The sequence below is a fragment of the Gnatocerus cornutus genome, chromosome 6 (assembly GCF_029298725.1).
Source record: "Gnatocerus cornutus isolate USDA-ARS CGAHR chromosome 6, icGnaCorn1.1, whole genome shotgun sequence".
NCBI lineage: Eukaryota > Metazoa > Arthropoda > Insecta > Coleoptera > Tenebrionidae > Gnatocerus > Gnatocerus cornutus.
This window is the reverse complement of record NC_142238.1, coordinates 2,179,870-2,195,311: the sequence shown is the minus strand read 5'-3', so window position 1 is coordinate 2,195,311 and position 15,442 is coordinate 2,179,870. Positions and strand designations below refer to the sequence as shown.

General features: G+C 32.2%; 1 protein-coding gene across 1 annotated transcript; it reads left to right on the top strand.

Moving 5' to 3' along the window:
* The first annotated feature begins 387 nt into the window (after positions 1 to 387).
* Positions 388 to 15,092, top strand: Tsp68C (Tetraspanin 68C). The gene is made up of 5 exons (XM_088039646.1): positions 388 to 633; positions 4,807 to 5,028; positions 5,143 to 5,325; positions 8,643 to 8,852; positions 14,435 to 15,092. Exons 1-5 carry the CDS (start codon positions 571 to 573, stop codon positions 14,732 to 14,734), a joined length of 978 nt encoding a protein of 325 aa, XP_087895772.1. The 5' UTR covers positions 388 to 570; the 3' UTR covers positions 14,735 to 15,092.
* The last annotated feature ends 350 nt before the right edge of the window (positions 15,093 to 15,442 follow it).

Below are 15,442 nucleotides of genomic sequence, written 5' to 3'. Positions count from 1 at the left end.
GCAGCAAATTGTTCTACAAAATACACTAAAAACACTAAATTCCTTCGCAAACTGGGCTGACAGTCAGTGAGCTTATATTGTTATGTTAAATTTTTCTGTCATTTAATCTCTCTCTGTACGAACTATAGTCATATATGTATATAAACTTAATTAAATGACAGTAACTAGAGTTGCTAGCAGTTTTATTTTGGACATCAAATGCTAATAAATCAAACTTGAAAATTCTAATTTCCTAAAATGTCAAAATTCCAGTAAAACATAGAGCCAACAGTGTTTATGTTCAAGGACGTTTCGCCTCAAAGTGATTGAATGCCGCTACTAGCTTCCACTGTGGTTTTCCATGCATGAATCGCAACCCCACTTCTTTATGCTCTGCTAATTACTGTTTCCTTCCTGCCCGGATTTGAGTCCACTTTTGTTGTTTTAAGCTGCATTCTGTTGAGATTCTGTGCACGTACCACTAAGTGATGTGTCTATGAGTAATGAAAGAAAATTGGTGCCAACTGTAATAATGGCTCAATTGTTTCGATGTATCAAGTGTAGTGAGTTAGGTGCGAAAGTTTGAAAGTGATGGCGGTTTTGTCGCTTCTGGGGAGTAAAGCCATTTTGGCGGTTTGTAATTTTTTGCTTTTGGTGAGTATTTTAAGAGGGGAAGGCGGTAATCTTGGTTTACTTTCTGTTGCGGTCTGGATATTTTGGTTAAATGCTAGGCTGGAGCGAATTAATTTTGTTCTTATGATCGGAGGATGGGTACTCAGGTTCTTAGTTATTGTAATTTTTAATTCAGTTTTGGAATAAAATTTGCAGATTTCTTAGGTTCCAAAAATATGAGGTCCACTTTCTCAAATTTTCTTATTTTTCAAGTTTTCATATTTTCTTAATTAAAAATGGTTTTAGTCCAGATCGTAAATGTTTCAGGGCTCTGCTTTTCAGGTGCTCAGGTTTTTTTCATAATGTTGTACCTCAGATTATCAATTTTTTTTCTCAGACTATGAATTTATTTTGTTTCAATTAAAAAAAATATATTTTTATTAATTTTTTTAATTAAAAAAAATTTAAATAAAAAATTAATAAATTGATTAACTGAGAAAAAAAATGATAATCTAAATGTTTTAGGGCTCTGCTTTTCAATTGCTCAGGTAAATATTCTACATTTCTCAGATTCATCAATTTATTATTTAATTTAATTAAAAAAAATTAATTGATAATCTGACACGTGTAGAACATTTAGTATATTTTTTTTACAGTTTTGAGTTTTCTTAAATTTTCTTCAATATTTCAAAATATAAAAAAATCCCTTAGATTTTAAAATTAGCAGATTTGAATATTTCTCAAGTTTTCTCAATTTTTAATTTTCAGGTTCTTTATTTTTTTAAGTTTTCACATTTTCATTAACTAAATAAAAAATTTCCTTAAACTTTTAACAGTTTTTATTTTAGTTTTCTGAATTTTTTTGTCCTCTCTTTTTAATGTGCTCAAAATTTTCAAATTGTTTTCTAAAATTTTTCAATTCTCTATGTTTTGAAAATTATTTTTAAAATTTTTATTCTCGAAATTTTTGCATTTCTAATGCGTTTTTTTATTTCCATTTTGTTCTAAGGGGGCAAAAAATCTAATTTTGACGTCGCCTCTTCTCATCAAATTTTTTTATAGGTTCTCAAATTCTCAGAGTTTCAATCTTCAAATTTCATGATTTTTCAATTTTTTTCAAAATTTTTCACTTATTTTAGGACTTATCTTTCAAGTTTTCATATTTTCTTATTTAAAATGGTTTTAGTTCAGATCGTAAATGTTTTAGGGCTCTGCTTTTCAAGTGCTCAGGTTTTTTTTTAAATGTTCTACACTTCTCAGATCATCAATTTATTATTTAATTTAATTAAAAATAATTAATTGATAATCTGAGACGTGTAGAACATTTAGTTTATTTTCTTTACGGTTTTGGGTTTTCTTAAATTTTCTTCAATATTTCAAAAATTAAAAAATTTCTTAGATTTTAAAATTATCAGATTTGAATATTTCTCAAGTTTTCTTAATTTTTAATTTTCACGTTCTTTATTTTTTAAGTTTTCACATTTTCATTAACTAAATAAAAAATTTCCTTAAACTTTTAACAGTTTTTATTTTAATTTTCTAAATTTTTTTGTCTTCTGTTTTTAAAGTACTTAAAATTTCCAAAATGTTTTCTAAAATTTTCCAATTCCCAATGTTTTGAAAATTATTTTTTAAATTTTTATTCTCGAAATTTTTGCATTTCTAATGCGGTATTTTATTTTTTTTTTGTTTTAAGGGGGTCAAAATATCTAATTTTGATGTCGTCTTTTTTTCTCAAATTCATTTTTAGGTTTTCAAATTCTCAGAGCTTCAATTTTCAAATTTCATGTTTTTTTCATTTTTTTCAAAATTTCTCACTTATTTTAGGACTTACTTATTTTTCAAGTATATTTTTATTAGGTATCAAATATGAATTTCTCAAATTTACTTTATTCCTAAATTTTTCTATTCTTTCGTCTGTAGGCATTATCTATCTCTTTCGATCTTCTACAGTTTGGGGAATTGATACCCGATGAATGGGAACAATTTTAATAAGAAGTGGGAGAGGAGTAGTGTCAGTGGGTGGCATTACTCCCCTCAATGCATCCTAGCGACAAAGTTCTCGAAAATTGTAACTCAAATTCATTGAGAAATACAATGCCTATCATTACTCTAAAAAAATAAAATTGTTGCATTTTGCATTCGAAGGACCAAATCCCTCTAATAGCGAAGAATTACTAAAGGAGCAATCATGTTAACACCTCGTCTTGCCAAAAATGATAAAACAATGCCACGACGCATGCATTCGCGCTGATGGGGGTAAATTATTTTTATCTTCCTCGCTCCAATGGCAATTATGGTTTTCTTTGTTGCGCTCATCTATTTGTCCATTAATCGGTCTTGGACTCACCGAAAATTCATGTTTCTTGATGTGTGTGAGAATGAAAGAATGCAAGAATCTCTTTCTCGCTCGGTGTCCCCCACTTTCTATTAAATTTAATTCCATGCATCGGGTGTCAATTCCCCAAACTGTATATGTAAATAACGATTTTGACTTGACAGGTTTGTTTAAATTTTTCTTCATTTTTGATGTCGGGATTTTAACGTCGTTTGCTTCTCTAAATTTTTAAATTTTAATTTTTCTTAATTTTTTGCAAGAAATATCACATCTGAAGGAATTTAAAAAAAAAATTAAAATCTAATTAAAAATTGAATTAATTTAATTTAAAAAAAATTAATTGATAATCTGAGACGTGTAGAACATTTAGTTCATTTTCTTTACAGTTTTCGGTTTTCTTAACTTTTCTTCAATATTTCAAAGTATAAAAAATGTCTTAGATGTTAAAATTATCAGATTTGAATGTTTCTCAAGTTTTCTTAATTTTTTATTTTTTAAGTTTTCACATTTTCATTAACCAAATAAAAAATTTCCTTAAACTTTCAACAGTTTTTATTTTAATTTTCTAAATTTTTTGTCATCTGCTTTTAAACTGCTCAAAATTTTTTCAAGAAAAATCACATCTGAATGAATGGTTCTATTTTTCATTGTTAAGGATCTCTAATTTTTAAGTTCTTTATTTCTCAAGTTAGCACGTTTCGAGTGCTCTAGTTTTTTATTCGGATATTAAAACACTAGTTCTAGCTATTAACGCATTTAAAACAAAAGTTTTTGAAAAACCTCTGTTACAACAGCAAATTAGAAAACATGTTTTCTACATTTCTGATTCACCATAATTTTTTTCCTTGAAACCTCAGAATTTTTATTTTTCTCATTTGAAAGTTTAATTCAAAATGTTTCTTATTTTTTGTTCTACATTATAAGGTTCAAAATTATAAGTTTATATGTAGTAAAATAGTCATATTATACACCAAATGGCATTTTGAAATTCTCAGACTTAAATTTCAAGTTTACTAGAATTTTTGCTATTTCTCAAGTTTCTGCCATCAAAAATTCTCAATTTCTGAATTTGAAGAGTTTGCAAATTTTCTTAATTTTTATTCCTGAGTCAATTCTTTGTTCTCAATTTTAAGAATCTTTGAGCTCCCAATTTTTTATTCCCTCTATGTTTTTAAATTTTCTGACATCAAAGTTACTCAAATTCTTTTTCATTTTTTTTAGATTTATGTCCATTATGCTTCGAAATTCTTAAATTTTTACTTTTTCGGAAGAAAATTCTTTTATTTTCAGGTTCTAAGTTTCCTCAATTTTAAGTTTCTCAGATTTGCTAGTTAATCAAATTCTAAAAACTAATATAAGTGAATAAATTAATTAAATGGCAAAAAATGGCGCAAAACAAATAACTTCTTCAAATAGGAAGGCAGAAAAACTATAAACCAACCTTTTTTATCTTGTTAAGAGAACAATTTCCTCTGTTTAACCTCAATTAAGAGAGACACGGTTAATTATCCGACTTTCTTTCTGACAACGAATTAATGTTAATAGCTACTTCTTGTCTAAATTACTTAACTCTTATGACTTAGATTTTATTATTTATGTATACTAATATAAGCACAATATCCATATGTTTAAATGCGTGAAATTATTGTTAGTATTATCCCGTTATTTTAAGTTGGTAACACTGAAGAAACAATTGAAAATGACATTTCTCTCGTAGCTTTCACTCAACCAAAATCTCATTGACTGAGTCTGCCAAGTAGTATATTGCGGAATGAGTCGTATGAGTAGCATATTACCACCCAGGTTGGTAGATTAACGACCGAGACCGAGCAGAATAAATTTTCGCGCAATTTCCAAGTACAAATTATATGTTTCAGGTATGCGGATTCCTGTTGATCACCGCCGGAATGTTGGTACTTCTGGACAACGAAAAAATCCTATTATCCCGCTTATTAACATCTGGACCTCTATCAACTCTGCCACAACCATTCCTGTTTTATGTGGCCATAGGATTAGCGTCTGTAGGCCTCATATTAACAGCAACTGGAATCTTAGGATGCTGGGCGTCGTGTATGCACAGTTACTACATGTTAACTGCCGTAAGAGAGCCTATTTTTAATCAGGGGTGCTATGGAAAAACTTTTACGTACGTTTTTCACAGCACAACTGATCAAAATTTTTGTATCGGACTGAATAATGAAGGGTTTTTTTAGTACTTTTTAATCATCATGATCGTGCTGGTGGGCGAATGCGTTGTTTATGCCACAGCGTGGGCCTGGCCTAATTGCTTGGGCTTAGAAGTGGATTCCCAAGCTCTGACCAAAACGTTGCAAAGGAATTATGGTAATGTGGGACAAGAGCAGTTCACTGCAGCTATCGACTTGGCGCAAACATTGGTAAGACTTTTCGAATTTCTAAACCTTCTCCTTCTCCTTTTCTAAACCCTAGAATTTGTGTTTCTAGAACCTCTTGTGTTTCTTTAGACTTCTTAAATTTCTTATTTTTGGATGTTTAAATTGTATGGGAATGAGTTTTAAGATACCTTGCATTTCAAAAGTTCTCTATTTTAGTCAAAATTTTCTACATTTTTAAAGCTTTTTTTTCATTTTTTTATCTTGTATTGATTCCGTATATTGGATTTTTTCTCTGTATTCTCTAACTTTTCTACATTTCCTAGATTTAGAACCTCCAGTACATATCTAGATTTTCTCCAAATTTGTCAGATTACAAACATTTACTTTTTTATCGTCAGAACTAAAAATTTCTCAATTTTCTTGTTTTAGATTTTTTAATTTTTTAATCGTTTTCAAACTTATTAAACGTTGTTTTCGGTCCGAAAAAGCTTCATGATGACCCTAAAAAAAATCTTTCAATAGTTATTTGTGTAGCAAGGCCAAAAAGGGCGATCAGCAAGAAATCGTCGTTTTGCATCGAAATAAGCGGATTTCCCTAAGAAATTTGATGATTTCGTGCATATTTCTGCCGTTTTCTTGCATTTCAGTCGTTCAGTCTTGATAAAAATTAGTGGTTTGGTAGATTTCAAGCTCTTCTTTGCGAATTCAAGCTAGAAAACGGCGAAAATCAGCGAGAAATCATCGTTTTGCATCGAAATAAGCGGTTTTCTCTAAGAAATTTGATAATTTCCTGCAGATTTCTGCTGTTTTTTTGCAATTCAGCCGTTGAATCTTGATAAAAATTGATGGTTTTGTAGATTTCGAGCTCTTCTTTGCGAATTCAAGCCAGAAAACCGCGAAAATCAGCGAAAAATCGTCGGTTTTTATCGAAATAAGCGGATTTCTCCAAGAATTTTGATGATTTCGTGCAGATTTCTAATGTTTTCTTTCAATTCAGTTGTTGAATCTTGATAAAAATTGATGGTTTTGTAAATTTTGTGCTCTTCTTTGCGATTTCAAGCCAGAAAACAGCGAAAATCAGCGAGAAATCGTCGTTTTTCATCGAAATAAGCGGATTTTTCTAAGAATTTTGATGATTTCGGGCAGATTTCTGCTGTCTTCTTGCAATTCAGTCGGTGAATCTTGATAAAAATTAATGGTTTTGTAAATTTTAAGGTTTTCTTTGCGAATTCAAGCCAGAAAACGGCGAAAATCAGCGAGAAATCATCGTTTTGCATCGAAATAAGCGGTTTTCTCTAAGAAATTTGATAATTTCGTCCAGATTTCTGCTGTTTTTTTTGCAATTCAGCCGTTGAATCTTGATAAAAATTGATGGTTTTGTAGATTTCGAGCTCTTCTTTGCGAATTCAAGCCAGAAAACTGCGAAAATCAGCGAAAAATCGTCGTTTTGTAACGAAGTAAGCGGATTTCTCTAAGAAATTTGATGATTTCGTGCAGATTTCTGATGTTTGCTAGCAACTCAGCCGTTGAATCTTGATAAAAATTGATGGTTTTGTAGATTTCGAGCTCTTCTTTGCGAATTCAAGCCAGAAAACAGCAAAAACCGGCGAGAAATCGTCGGTTTTTATCGAAATAAGCGGATTTCTCCAAGAATTTTGATGATTTCGTGCAGATTGCTAATGTTTTCTTTCAATTCAGTTGTTGAATCTTGATAAAAATTGATGGTTTTGTAAATTTTGTGCTCTTCTTTGCGATTTCAAGCCAGAAAACAGCGAAAATCAGCGAGAAATCGTCGTTTTTCATCGAAATAAGCGGATTTTTCTAAGAATTTTGATGATTTCGGGCAGATTTCTGCTGTCTTCTTGCAATTCAGTCGGTGAATCTTCATAAAAATTAATGGTTTTGTAAATTTTAAGGTTTTCTTTGCGAATTCAAGCCAGAAAACGGCGAAAATCAGCGAGAAATCGTCGTTTTGCATCGAACTAAGCGGATTTCTCTAAGAAATTTGATAATTTCGTGCAGATTTCTGCTGTTTTTTTGCAATTCAGCCGTTGAATCTTGATAAAAATTGATGGTTTTGTAGATTTCGAGCTCTTCTTTGCGAATTCAAGCCAGAAAACCGCGAAAATCAGCGAAAAATCGTCGTTTTGCAACGAAGTAAGCGGATTTCTCAAAGAAATTTGATAATTTCATGCAGATTTCGGCTGTTTTCTTGCATTCAGCCGTCGAATCTTGATAAAAATTGATGGTTTTGTAGATTTCGAGCTCTTTTTTGCGAATTCAAGCCAGATAACGCCGAAAATTAGCGAGAAGTCGTCGGTTTTTATCGAAATAAGCGGATTTCTCCAAGAATTTTGATGATTTCGTGCTGATTTCTAATGTTTTCTTTCAATTCAGTTGTTGAATCTTGATAAAAATTGATGGTTTTGTAGATTTTGTGCTCTTCTTTGCGAATTCAAGCCAGAAATCGTCGAAAATCAGCGAAAAATCGTCGTTTTGCATCGAAATAAGCGGATTTCTCTAAGAAATTTTATAAATTCGTGTAGATTTCATGTAGATTTCTTCTGTTTTCTTGCAATTCAGCCGTTGAAGCTTATCTAATAAAAATTAGTGGTTTTGTAGATTTCGAGCTCTCCTTTGCGAATTCAAGCCAGAAAACCGCGATTATTAGCGAGAAATCGTCGTTTTCCATCGAAATAAGCTGATTTCTCTAAGAAATTTGATAATTTCATGTAAATTTCGGCTGTTTTCTTGCAATTCAGCCGTTGGATCTTGATAAAAATTTATGGTTTTGTAGATTTTGAGCTGCGCCATAGATCGGCCAAAAATGTTTGTGGCCAGAAAAGACTTACTTTTAGGCCGCTTTTGAGGCCTAAAAATTTCATTTTTAGTTTAAGTCGCCTAAAAAATCTATTTTTGTCGATATCTAGTTTATTTGTAAAGAAAATTTTGGTTATCGGGGCTCATTTTACGCAGAATTTCACCCTAAATCCAAAACCGTTTTTATTTATTTGTCCATTTCTCTGAAATTACAATAGATAAAAAATTCGGTTTTCTCGAGCTTCTATCGCTTAAAATCAGCTCTCAGATATCCAAAATTTAATGGTCGATATTTTAGGACATTTCATCACCTGTTCTACAATCTCTTGGATTTCTTCTATATTTTGAAAAATTTTTGAGATACTAACTACATTCCTTATATTTAAATGCTTTAAAGTGCTTTGCTAAGTTGGCTCACTTTACTAGATTCCTTAAATTTCCTACTTTTTCCCCACATAACCTCAACTTTTTCACAGTTGCCCGTAGTAACTGGCTTATGTTTTCCATAGTAAACCTGATTAAACATATTTTTGTTGCAGTTTAACTGCTGTGGAGTGGAGTCGGCTAATGAATACGACACTTCGCTTTGGCGTCTTCAAGCTTTAGGGCCTTCGCTGGCGATACCTTTAACATGTTGTAAATTGGAAAATTACAACATTCCAAAAGCGTATCTGAATCCAATTCCGATTAATTCCACGTTATGTCAAGCTCTGGAGCCCAACAGACACGACGGATATAGACATACAGAGGTAAGTGGCCTTTTAGGTATTTGGTTTTCCAAAGGGAAATTACGAGAGTCTAAAATAAATCTAAGGAAACTAAACAGTGGATTTATGCACAATGTGGAGGATGTCAAGTGATTTTAAAGAAAATCTAAAACAATTCAAGAAATGTGTCAAAAGAATCTTAAAAATTCAAACAAAAAAGAGAAAAATGTTACGAAGCTTTTGTGAAATTTAAAGAGAATTTTTAGAAGAAAGTGAATTTTGGAAACGTATTGATACTAGAATGAAAGAACAAACATTTAGAGACTAAAACTAAAGCGAATTCTACAGATAAAAAGTCTAGGAAACCTAGAAAAAGGAAGAAAACACAGAGAAACTAAAGGAGCAAATGGAAAGTTTACCAGTAATAAGCTAGAAAGAATTCAGCAAACTTTTTTTGGAATTTCTACGAGTGAAATTTTCAATGTTAATAAAAATTATCTATAATTAAGACTTTTAAAGAAGAATAATTGTAGATAATATATAAAATTCAACGAGAATTTAAAGTAAATCTGGAATGAAAACCTAAAAAATCTAACAAATTCGAGCAGAGTTTGAAGTTTTGTAAAAAAATTTTAAAAATAACTGAAAAAAATCAAGAAAATCTAAAAAATTATGTTCGAGGACTTGAAATGTTTTTAAAATTCTAGGATATGAATATTTTCAGGTTTATAGTTTCATTGGTTCTCAACTTTTCAGCTTTGTCAAATTTCAAAATTTCAGATTTTTGATTCTTGGAAGTTTTCGGAAGCTTCGATATTTGTGTTTCAAATTTCGAATTTGCGGATTTTTATGTTTTTAGAATCTTAGATTTCTATAACCTGAAGTAAGTATTTAGTATTTCGTTTCCAAGACTCTGAAATTTAGGTCCTCAAATTCTAAGATATCTAAAGTCACAGGTATTTAGGTTTTAAAATTCTCAGACAGTTGAATCTTAATAAAAATTGATGGCTTTGTAGATTTCGAGCTCTTCTTTGCGAATTCAAGCCAGAAAACGGCGAAAATCAGCGAGAAATCGTCGTTTTGCATCGAAATAAGCGGATTTCTCTAAGAAATTTGATGATTTTGGGCAGATTTCTGCTGTTTTCTTGCAATTCAGCCGTTGAATCTTGATAAAAATTGATAGTTTTGTAGGTTTCTAGCGCTTCTTTGCAAATTCAAGCCAGAAAACTGCAAAAATCAGCGAGAAATCGTCGTTTTCATCGAAATAAGCGGATTTCTCTAAGAATTTTGATGATTTCGTGCACATTTTTGCTGTTTTCTTGCAATTTAGCCGTTGAACCTTGATAAAAAATTGATGGTTTTGTAGATTTCGAGCTCTTCTTTGCAAATTCAAGCCTAAAGAGGGCAAAAATCATCGAGAAATCGTCTTTTTGCATCGAAATAAGCGGATTTCTCTAAGAAATTTGATGATTTCGGGCAAATTTCTGCTGTTTTCTTGCAATTCAACCGTTGAATCTTCATAAAAATTGGTGGTTTTGTGGATTTCGAGCTCTTCTTTGCGAATTCAAGCCAAAAGAGGGCAAAAATCATCGAGAAATCGTCTTTTTGCATCGAAATAAGCGGATTTCTCTAAGAAATTTGATGATTTTGGCTAGATTTCTGCTGTTTTCTGGCAATTCAGCCGTTGAATCTTGATAAAAATTGATGGTTTTGTAGATTTCGAGCTTTTATTTGCAAATTCAAGCCAGAAAACCCCGAAAATCAGCGAGAAATCGTCGTTTTGCATCGAAATAAGCGGATTTCTCTAAGAATTTTGATGATTTCGTGCAGATTTTTGCTGTTTTCTTGCAATTCAGGCATTAAACCTTGATAAATAGTGATGGTTTTGTAGATTTCGAGCTTTTCTTTGCGAATTCAAGCCGGAAAACAACAAAAATCAGCGAGAAATCGTCGTTTTGCATCGAAATAAGCGGATTGCTCTAAGAAATTTGATGGTTTTGGGCAGATTTCCGCTGTTTTCTTGCAATTTAGCCGTTGAATCTTGATAAAAATTGGTGGTTTTGTAGATTTCGAGCTCTTCGTTGCGAATTCAAGCCAGAAAACGGCGAAAATTAGCGAGAAATCGTCGTTTTGCATCGAAATAAGCGGATTTCTCTAAGAATTTTGATGATTTCGTGCAGATTTTTGCTGTTTTTTTGCAATTCAGCCGTTGAATCTTGATAAAAATTGGTGGTTTTGTAGATTTCAAGCTCTTCTTTGCGAATTAAAGCCAGAAAACGGCGAAAATTAGCGAGAAATCGTCGCTTTGCATCGAAATAAGCGGATTTCTCTAAGAATTTTGATGATTTCGTGCAGATTTTTGCTGTTTTCTTGCAATTCAGCCGTTGAATCTTGATAAAAATTGGTGGTTTTGTAGATTTTGAGGTCTTCTTTGCGAATTCAAGCCAGAAAACGGCGAAAATCAGCGAGAAATCAATATTTTCAGGTTTATAGTTTCTTTGGTTCTCAACTTTTCAGGTTTGGCAAATTTCAAAATTTCAGATTTTTGATTCTTGGAAGTTTTCGGAAGCTTCGATTTTTGAGTTTCATATTTCAAATTTGCGCATTTTTATGCTTGTAGATTCTCAGATTCTTATATCCTGAAGTAGGTATTTAGTATTTCGTTTCAAAAATTCTGAAAGTTAGATCCTGAAATTCTAAGATATCTAAAGTCACAGGTATTTAGGTTTTAAACTTCTCTGTTTGTTTAGTTTTAAAAGAATTTAAGGAAAATTATACATACATGGAGCTAATTTAAAAAATCCAAAGAGAATCGAAAGAGAATAAATAGATTGTGAAGAAAGTCTAAATATTCTAGAAAGAGTAGACCAATAACTAAAGAGCTAGAAGATAGAAGAAGATGCAAACAGACTAGCGAGATAATCTAAGACAATTTAAGAATAAATCAAAGAAAATCTGAAAAAATACAAAGTATGGAGAATTTAATATACGAGAAAAATATAAAGCAAAAAATTAAAGAAATTTAAAGATTCTAAGGTTTTAGTAAAAATCTAGAGAATTTTTTTTGGGCTACTAAGACAGTTGGAAAAATCTATTAAGAGAATCTAGACATAAACTGATAGTCGACAATACTAAAATTGATTTAGTAAATATTTAGAAATCCAAAGAATGTTAGGTCACAATTTTAGGAAAATCCAAGGAAAGTCGAGAGTGAAACAAGAAAATGGAAATAAAAATTGTACAAAATTTAGACAAAGCCTAGAAAATTCTAAAGAAGATCCAAACAGAATTTAAGTAAATCTGATGATCCAAGGAAAAACACAGAGAATACAGACACAAAATTAGTGTCTCAATTGTATGTTCACTTGAAATTCTCGAAAGAATGAAAGTGTAGAAAATTTACGAATTTAGAGAAATGTAAAAATAACAATCTAGAAGAAATTAAGAGAGATTTTAAAGAAAATCTAACTAGACCTAGAATCTAAAAGACCAAAGAAAATTTAAGAAGCGACTCTAAGACAATGTGGAAACTCTATGGAAGGATAGAGAGGGTTTAAGAAGACTTCAAAAAAAAATAAGCATGATCTATAGAAAATCTAGATAAAATACAATGAAAATCTAGACAATATAAGCAGAATCTAAGGGAAATCTAGACCGAATCTAAAGAAAATCTTGATAATACAAGGTGTTTATAAATGTTTCTAGCATCAAGAATGGCTCTGGAATTCCTGTCATGTACCATTTTGCCGTTTTGTTTTCATAGTGAATATAACTATCTAGAAAATTATTGATAACAACGATTTTTAAGTTACGGTTTTGTGTTTAAGTTTATAATTTTCAGGTTTTAAACCACAATTAGAACAGTTTTCTTTTTCAAATTTTACTCTGCTACATGATTGACTCTACTACAAATGTCGGTTGAAATATCTAAGCCCGCATTTGTAATGAGCGGCAAATTTCTTTGACATTTCTTAGCCACTCTTGATGCTAGAAACATTTATAAGCACCCTGTATGTACATTTTCAGGTTGCATTCTGGATGGGCATAATTTTATGAACACCGGTATGTTCACTTGAATAGGCATAATTTGTAAGTTGCATTCTGGGTAGGCATAGTTTCCAGATCGCTGCGCTGATGAAATTTCTTAAATAGGCATAATTTTCAAGTTGCGTTCTAGAAAGGCATTATTTCCAGAACGCCGGTAAATTGACTTGAAAGGGCATAATGTCTAGAACACCGGAATGTTCACTTGTATGGGCATAATTTCCATATTGCTGGAAGGGCATAATTTACAGAACGCCGGTATATTGACATGAATAGGCATAATGTCCAGAATGTCGTAATGTTCATTTGGATGGGCATAATTTCTGTACTGCTTTCAGAAGGGCATATTTTACAAAACGCCGGTCTGTTGACTTGAATAGGCATAATTTTCAAATGAAATTTAGAGTATTTCGTTCTAATGTACATTTTGTAATAAATAAAGTTTAATTTTGGATATATGAGATTCATTATGGTTTATTAATTAGGCTTTTAATAAGCGATTTTTAGAAGCCGAAAGTGTTAATACTATATCAGGCATAATTTCCTAGTTGTGTTCACTTTATTTTGTGATCTAGAGGCGGCTATGAGATTTTGCTTCGAGTCATGTCAGAGAGATATTTACCAAATTGGACATAACCTCAAAACTGTGTTTTGGAACGGCATAATTTCTAAAATGCCGGTAGTTTACTTAAATGGGCAAAATTTTCAAATTGCGTTCTCGACGGGCATAATTTTCAGAACGCCGGTATGTTTACGTAGATGGGCATACTTTTCAGGTTGCGTTCTAGATAGGCATAGTTTCCAGATCGCTGCGCTGATGTAATTTCTTAAATAGGCATAATTTTCAAGTTGCGTTCTAGAAAGGCATAATTTCCAGAATGCCGGTATATTGACTTGAAAGGGCATAATGTCTAGAACACCGGAATGTTCACTTGTATGGGCATAATTTCCATATTGCTTTCTGGAAGGGCAGAATTTACAAAACGCCGGCATGTTGACTTGAATGGACATAATTTCTAAGTTGGGTTCTGGATGGGCATAATTTCCAAGTTGCGTTCTGGTTGAGAATAATTTCTAGAACGCCGGTATGTTCACTTGAAAGGGCATAATTTGTAAGTTGCATTCTGGGTGGGCATAGTTTCCAAATCGCTGCGCTGGTGTGTTTACTTAAATAGGCATAATTTTCAAGTTTCGCTTTAGAAAGGCATTATTTCCAGAACGCCAGTAAATTGACTTGAAAGGGCAAAATGTCCAGAACGCCGGAATGTTTACTTGGCTGGGCATAATTTCCATATTGCTTTCTGGAAGGGCATAATTTACAGAACGCCGGAATGTTGACTTGAATGGGCATAATTTCTAAGTTGCGTTATAAATACAAGTTTTGTTTTGGATGGGCATAATTTCTAAAACGCCGAAAAGTTTACTTAAATAGGCATAATTTTCAAGTTGCGTTCTAGAAAGGCATCAAAATCTTTAGATTTTTTTTGGGCTAGTAAGACAATTGGAAAAATCTCTTAGGAGAATCTTGACATAAACTCGCGAAAAGAAAATCTAGAAAATTCAAATTTCTCAAATTCCAGGGCTGCAATGACCACCTCCAACAATGGTACCGCCGCCACTTCCTCATTTTTCTGGGAACCGGTCTAGTCGCAGTCTTGGTGGAGTTTCTAGTACTACTCAGCACAATCCTGATGTGTACAAGAATCTACAAACACAATCAAGGCATGAAAGAAAACTCCAAGAACATCACGACTTCCAAAGTTGTTTCAACTCCAGTTCAGAGTTTCCAGCGAAGAACTCCCATAACAGCTTACACCAACGAAACGTACGCGATGAGCAACAGCTTTCGCCAGAATTATAAGCTAGTTGATAGGGTGTGATGGTGGCTGAAGGGCTTTGTTCTACCGAACAATGCCCATGGTTATGACGTGCGAAGGGCGGATGTTGAGTCCATGTTGTGGTAGTAGCGAGTAATTAGGCCTGCCATGGAAAACAAAACGTTCAAAATGGGCAATTGGCTTAGCATTTTTTGTTTCCAAAGCAGGCCTTGGCCAAAAATTGTAAATATTTTATTTCTCTATTAATATTTTTATTTTTAGCTATTATTACATATCTATTAAAGAATATTTAGTTTTCCACGAGTATTTCGTTCTAAAGTATATTTTGTGATAAATAAAGTCTAATTTCATTATGGTTTGTTAATTAGGCTTTTAATAAACGATTTTTAAAGGTCTGAAAGTGTGATTACTAAGTAGTCATAATTTTCAAGTTGCGTTCTAAAAAGACATCGGTAAGCTTACTTGGATGGGCATAATTTGCAATTTGCATTCTGGGTGGGCATAATTTCCAAGTTGCGTTCTAGATGGGCATAGTTTCCTGATCACTGCTCAGGTGTGATTACTTAAATGGGCATAATTTTCAAGTTCCGCTCTAGAAAGGCATTATTTCCAGAACGCCGGTATATTGATTTGAATGGGCATAATGTTCAGAACGCCGGAATGTTCACTGATAAGCATAATTTATATATTGCTTTCTGGAAGGGCATAATTTGTAAGTTGCATTCTAGGTGGGCATAATTTACAAGTTGC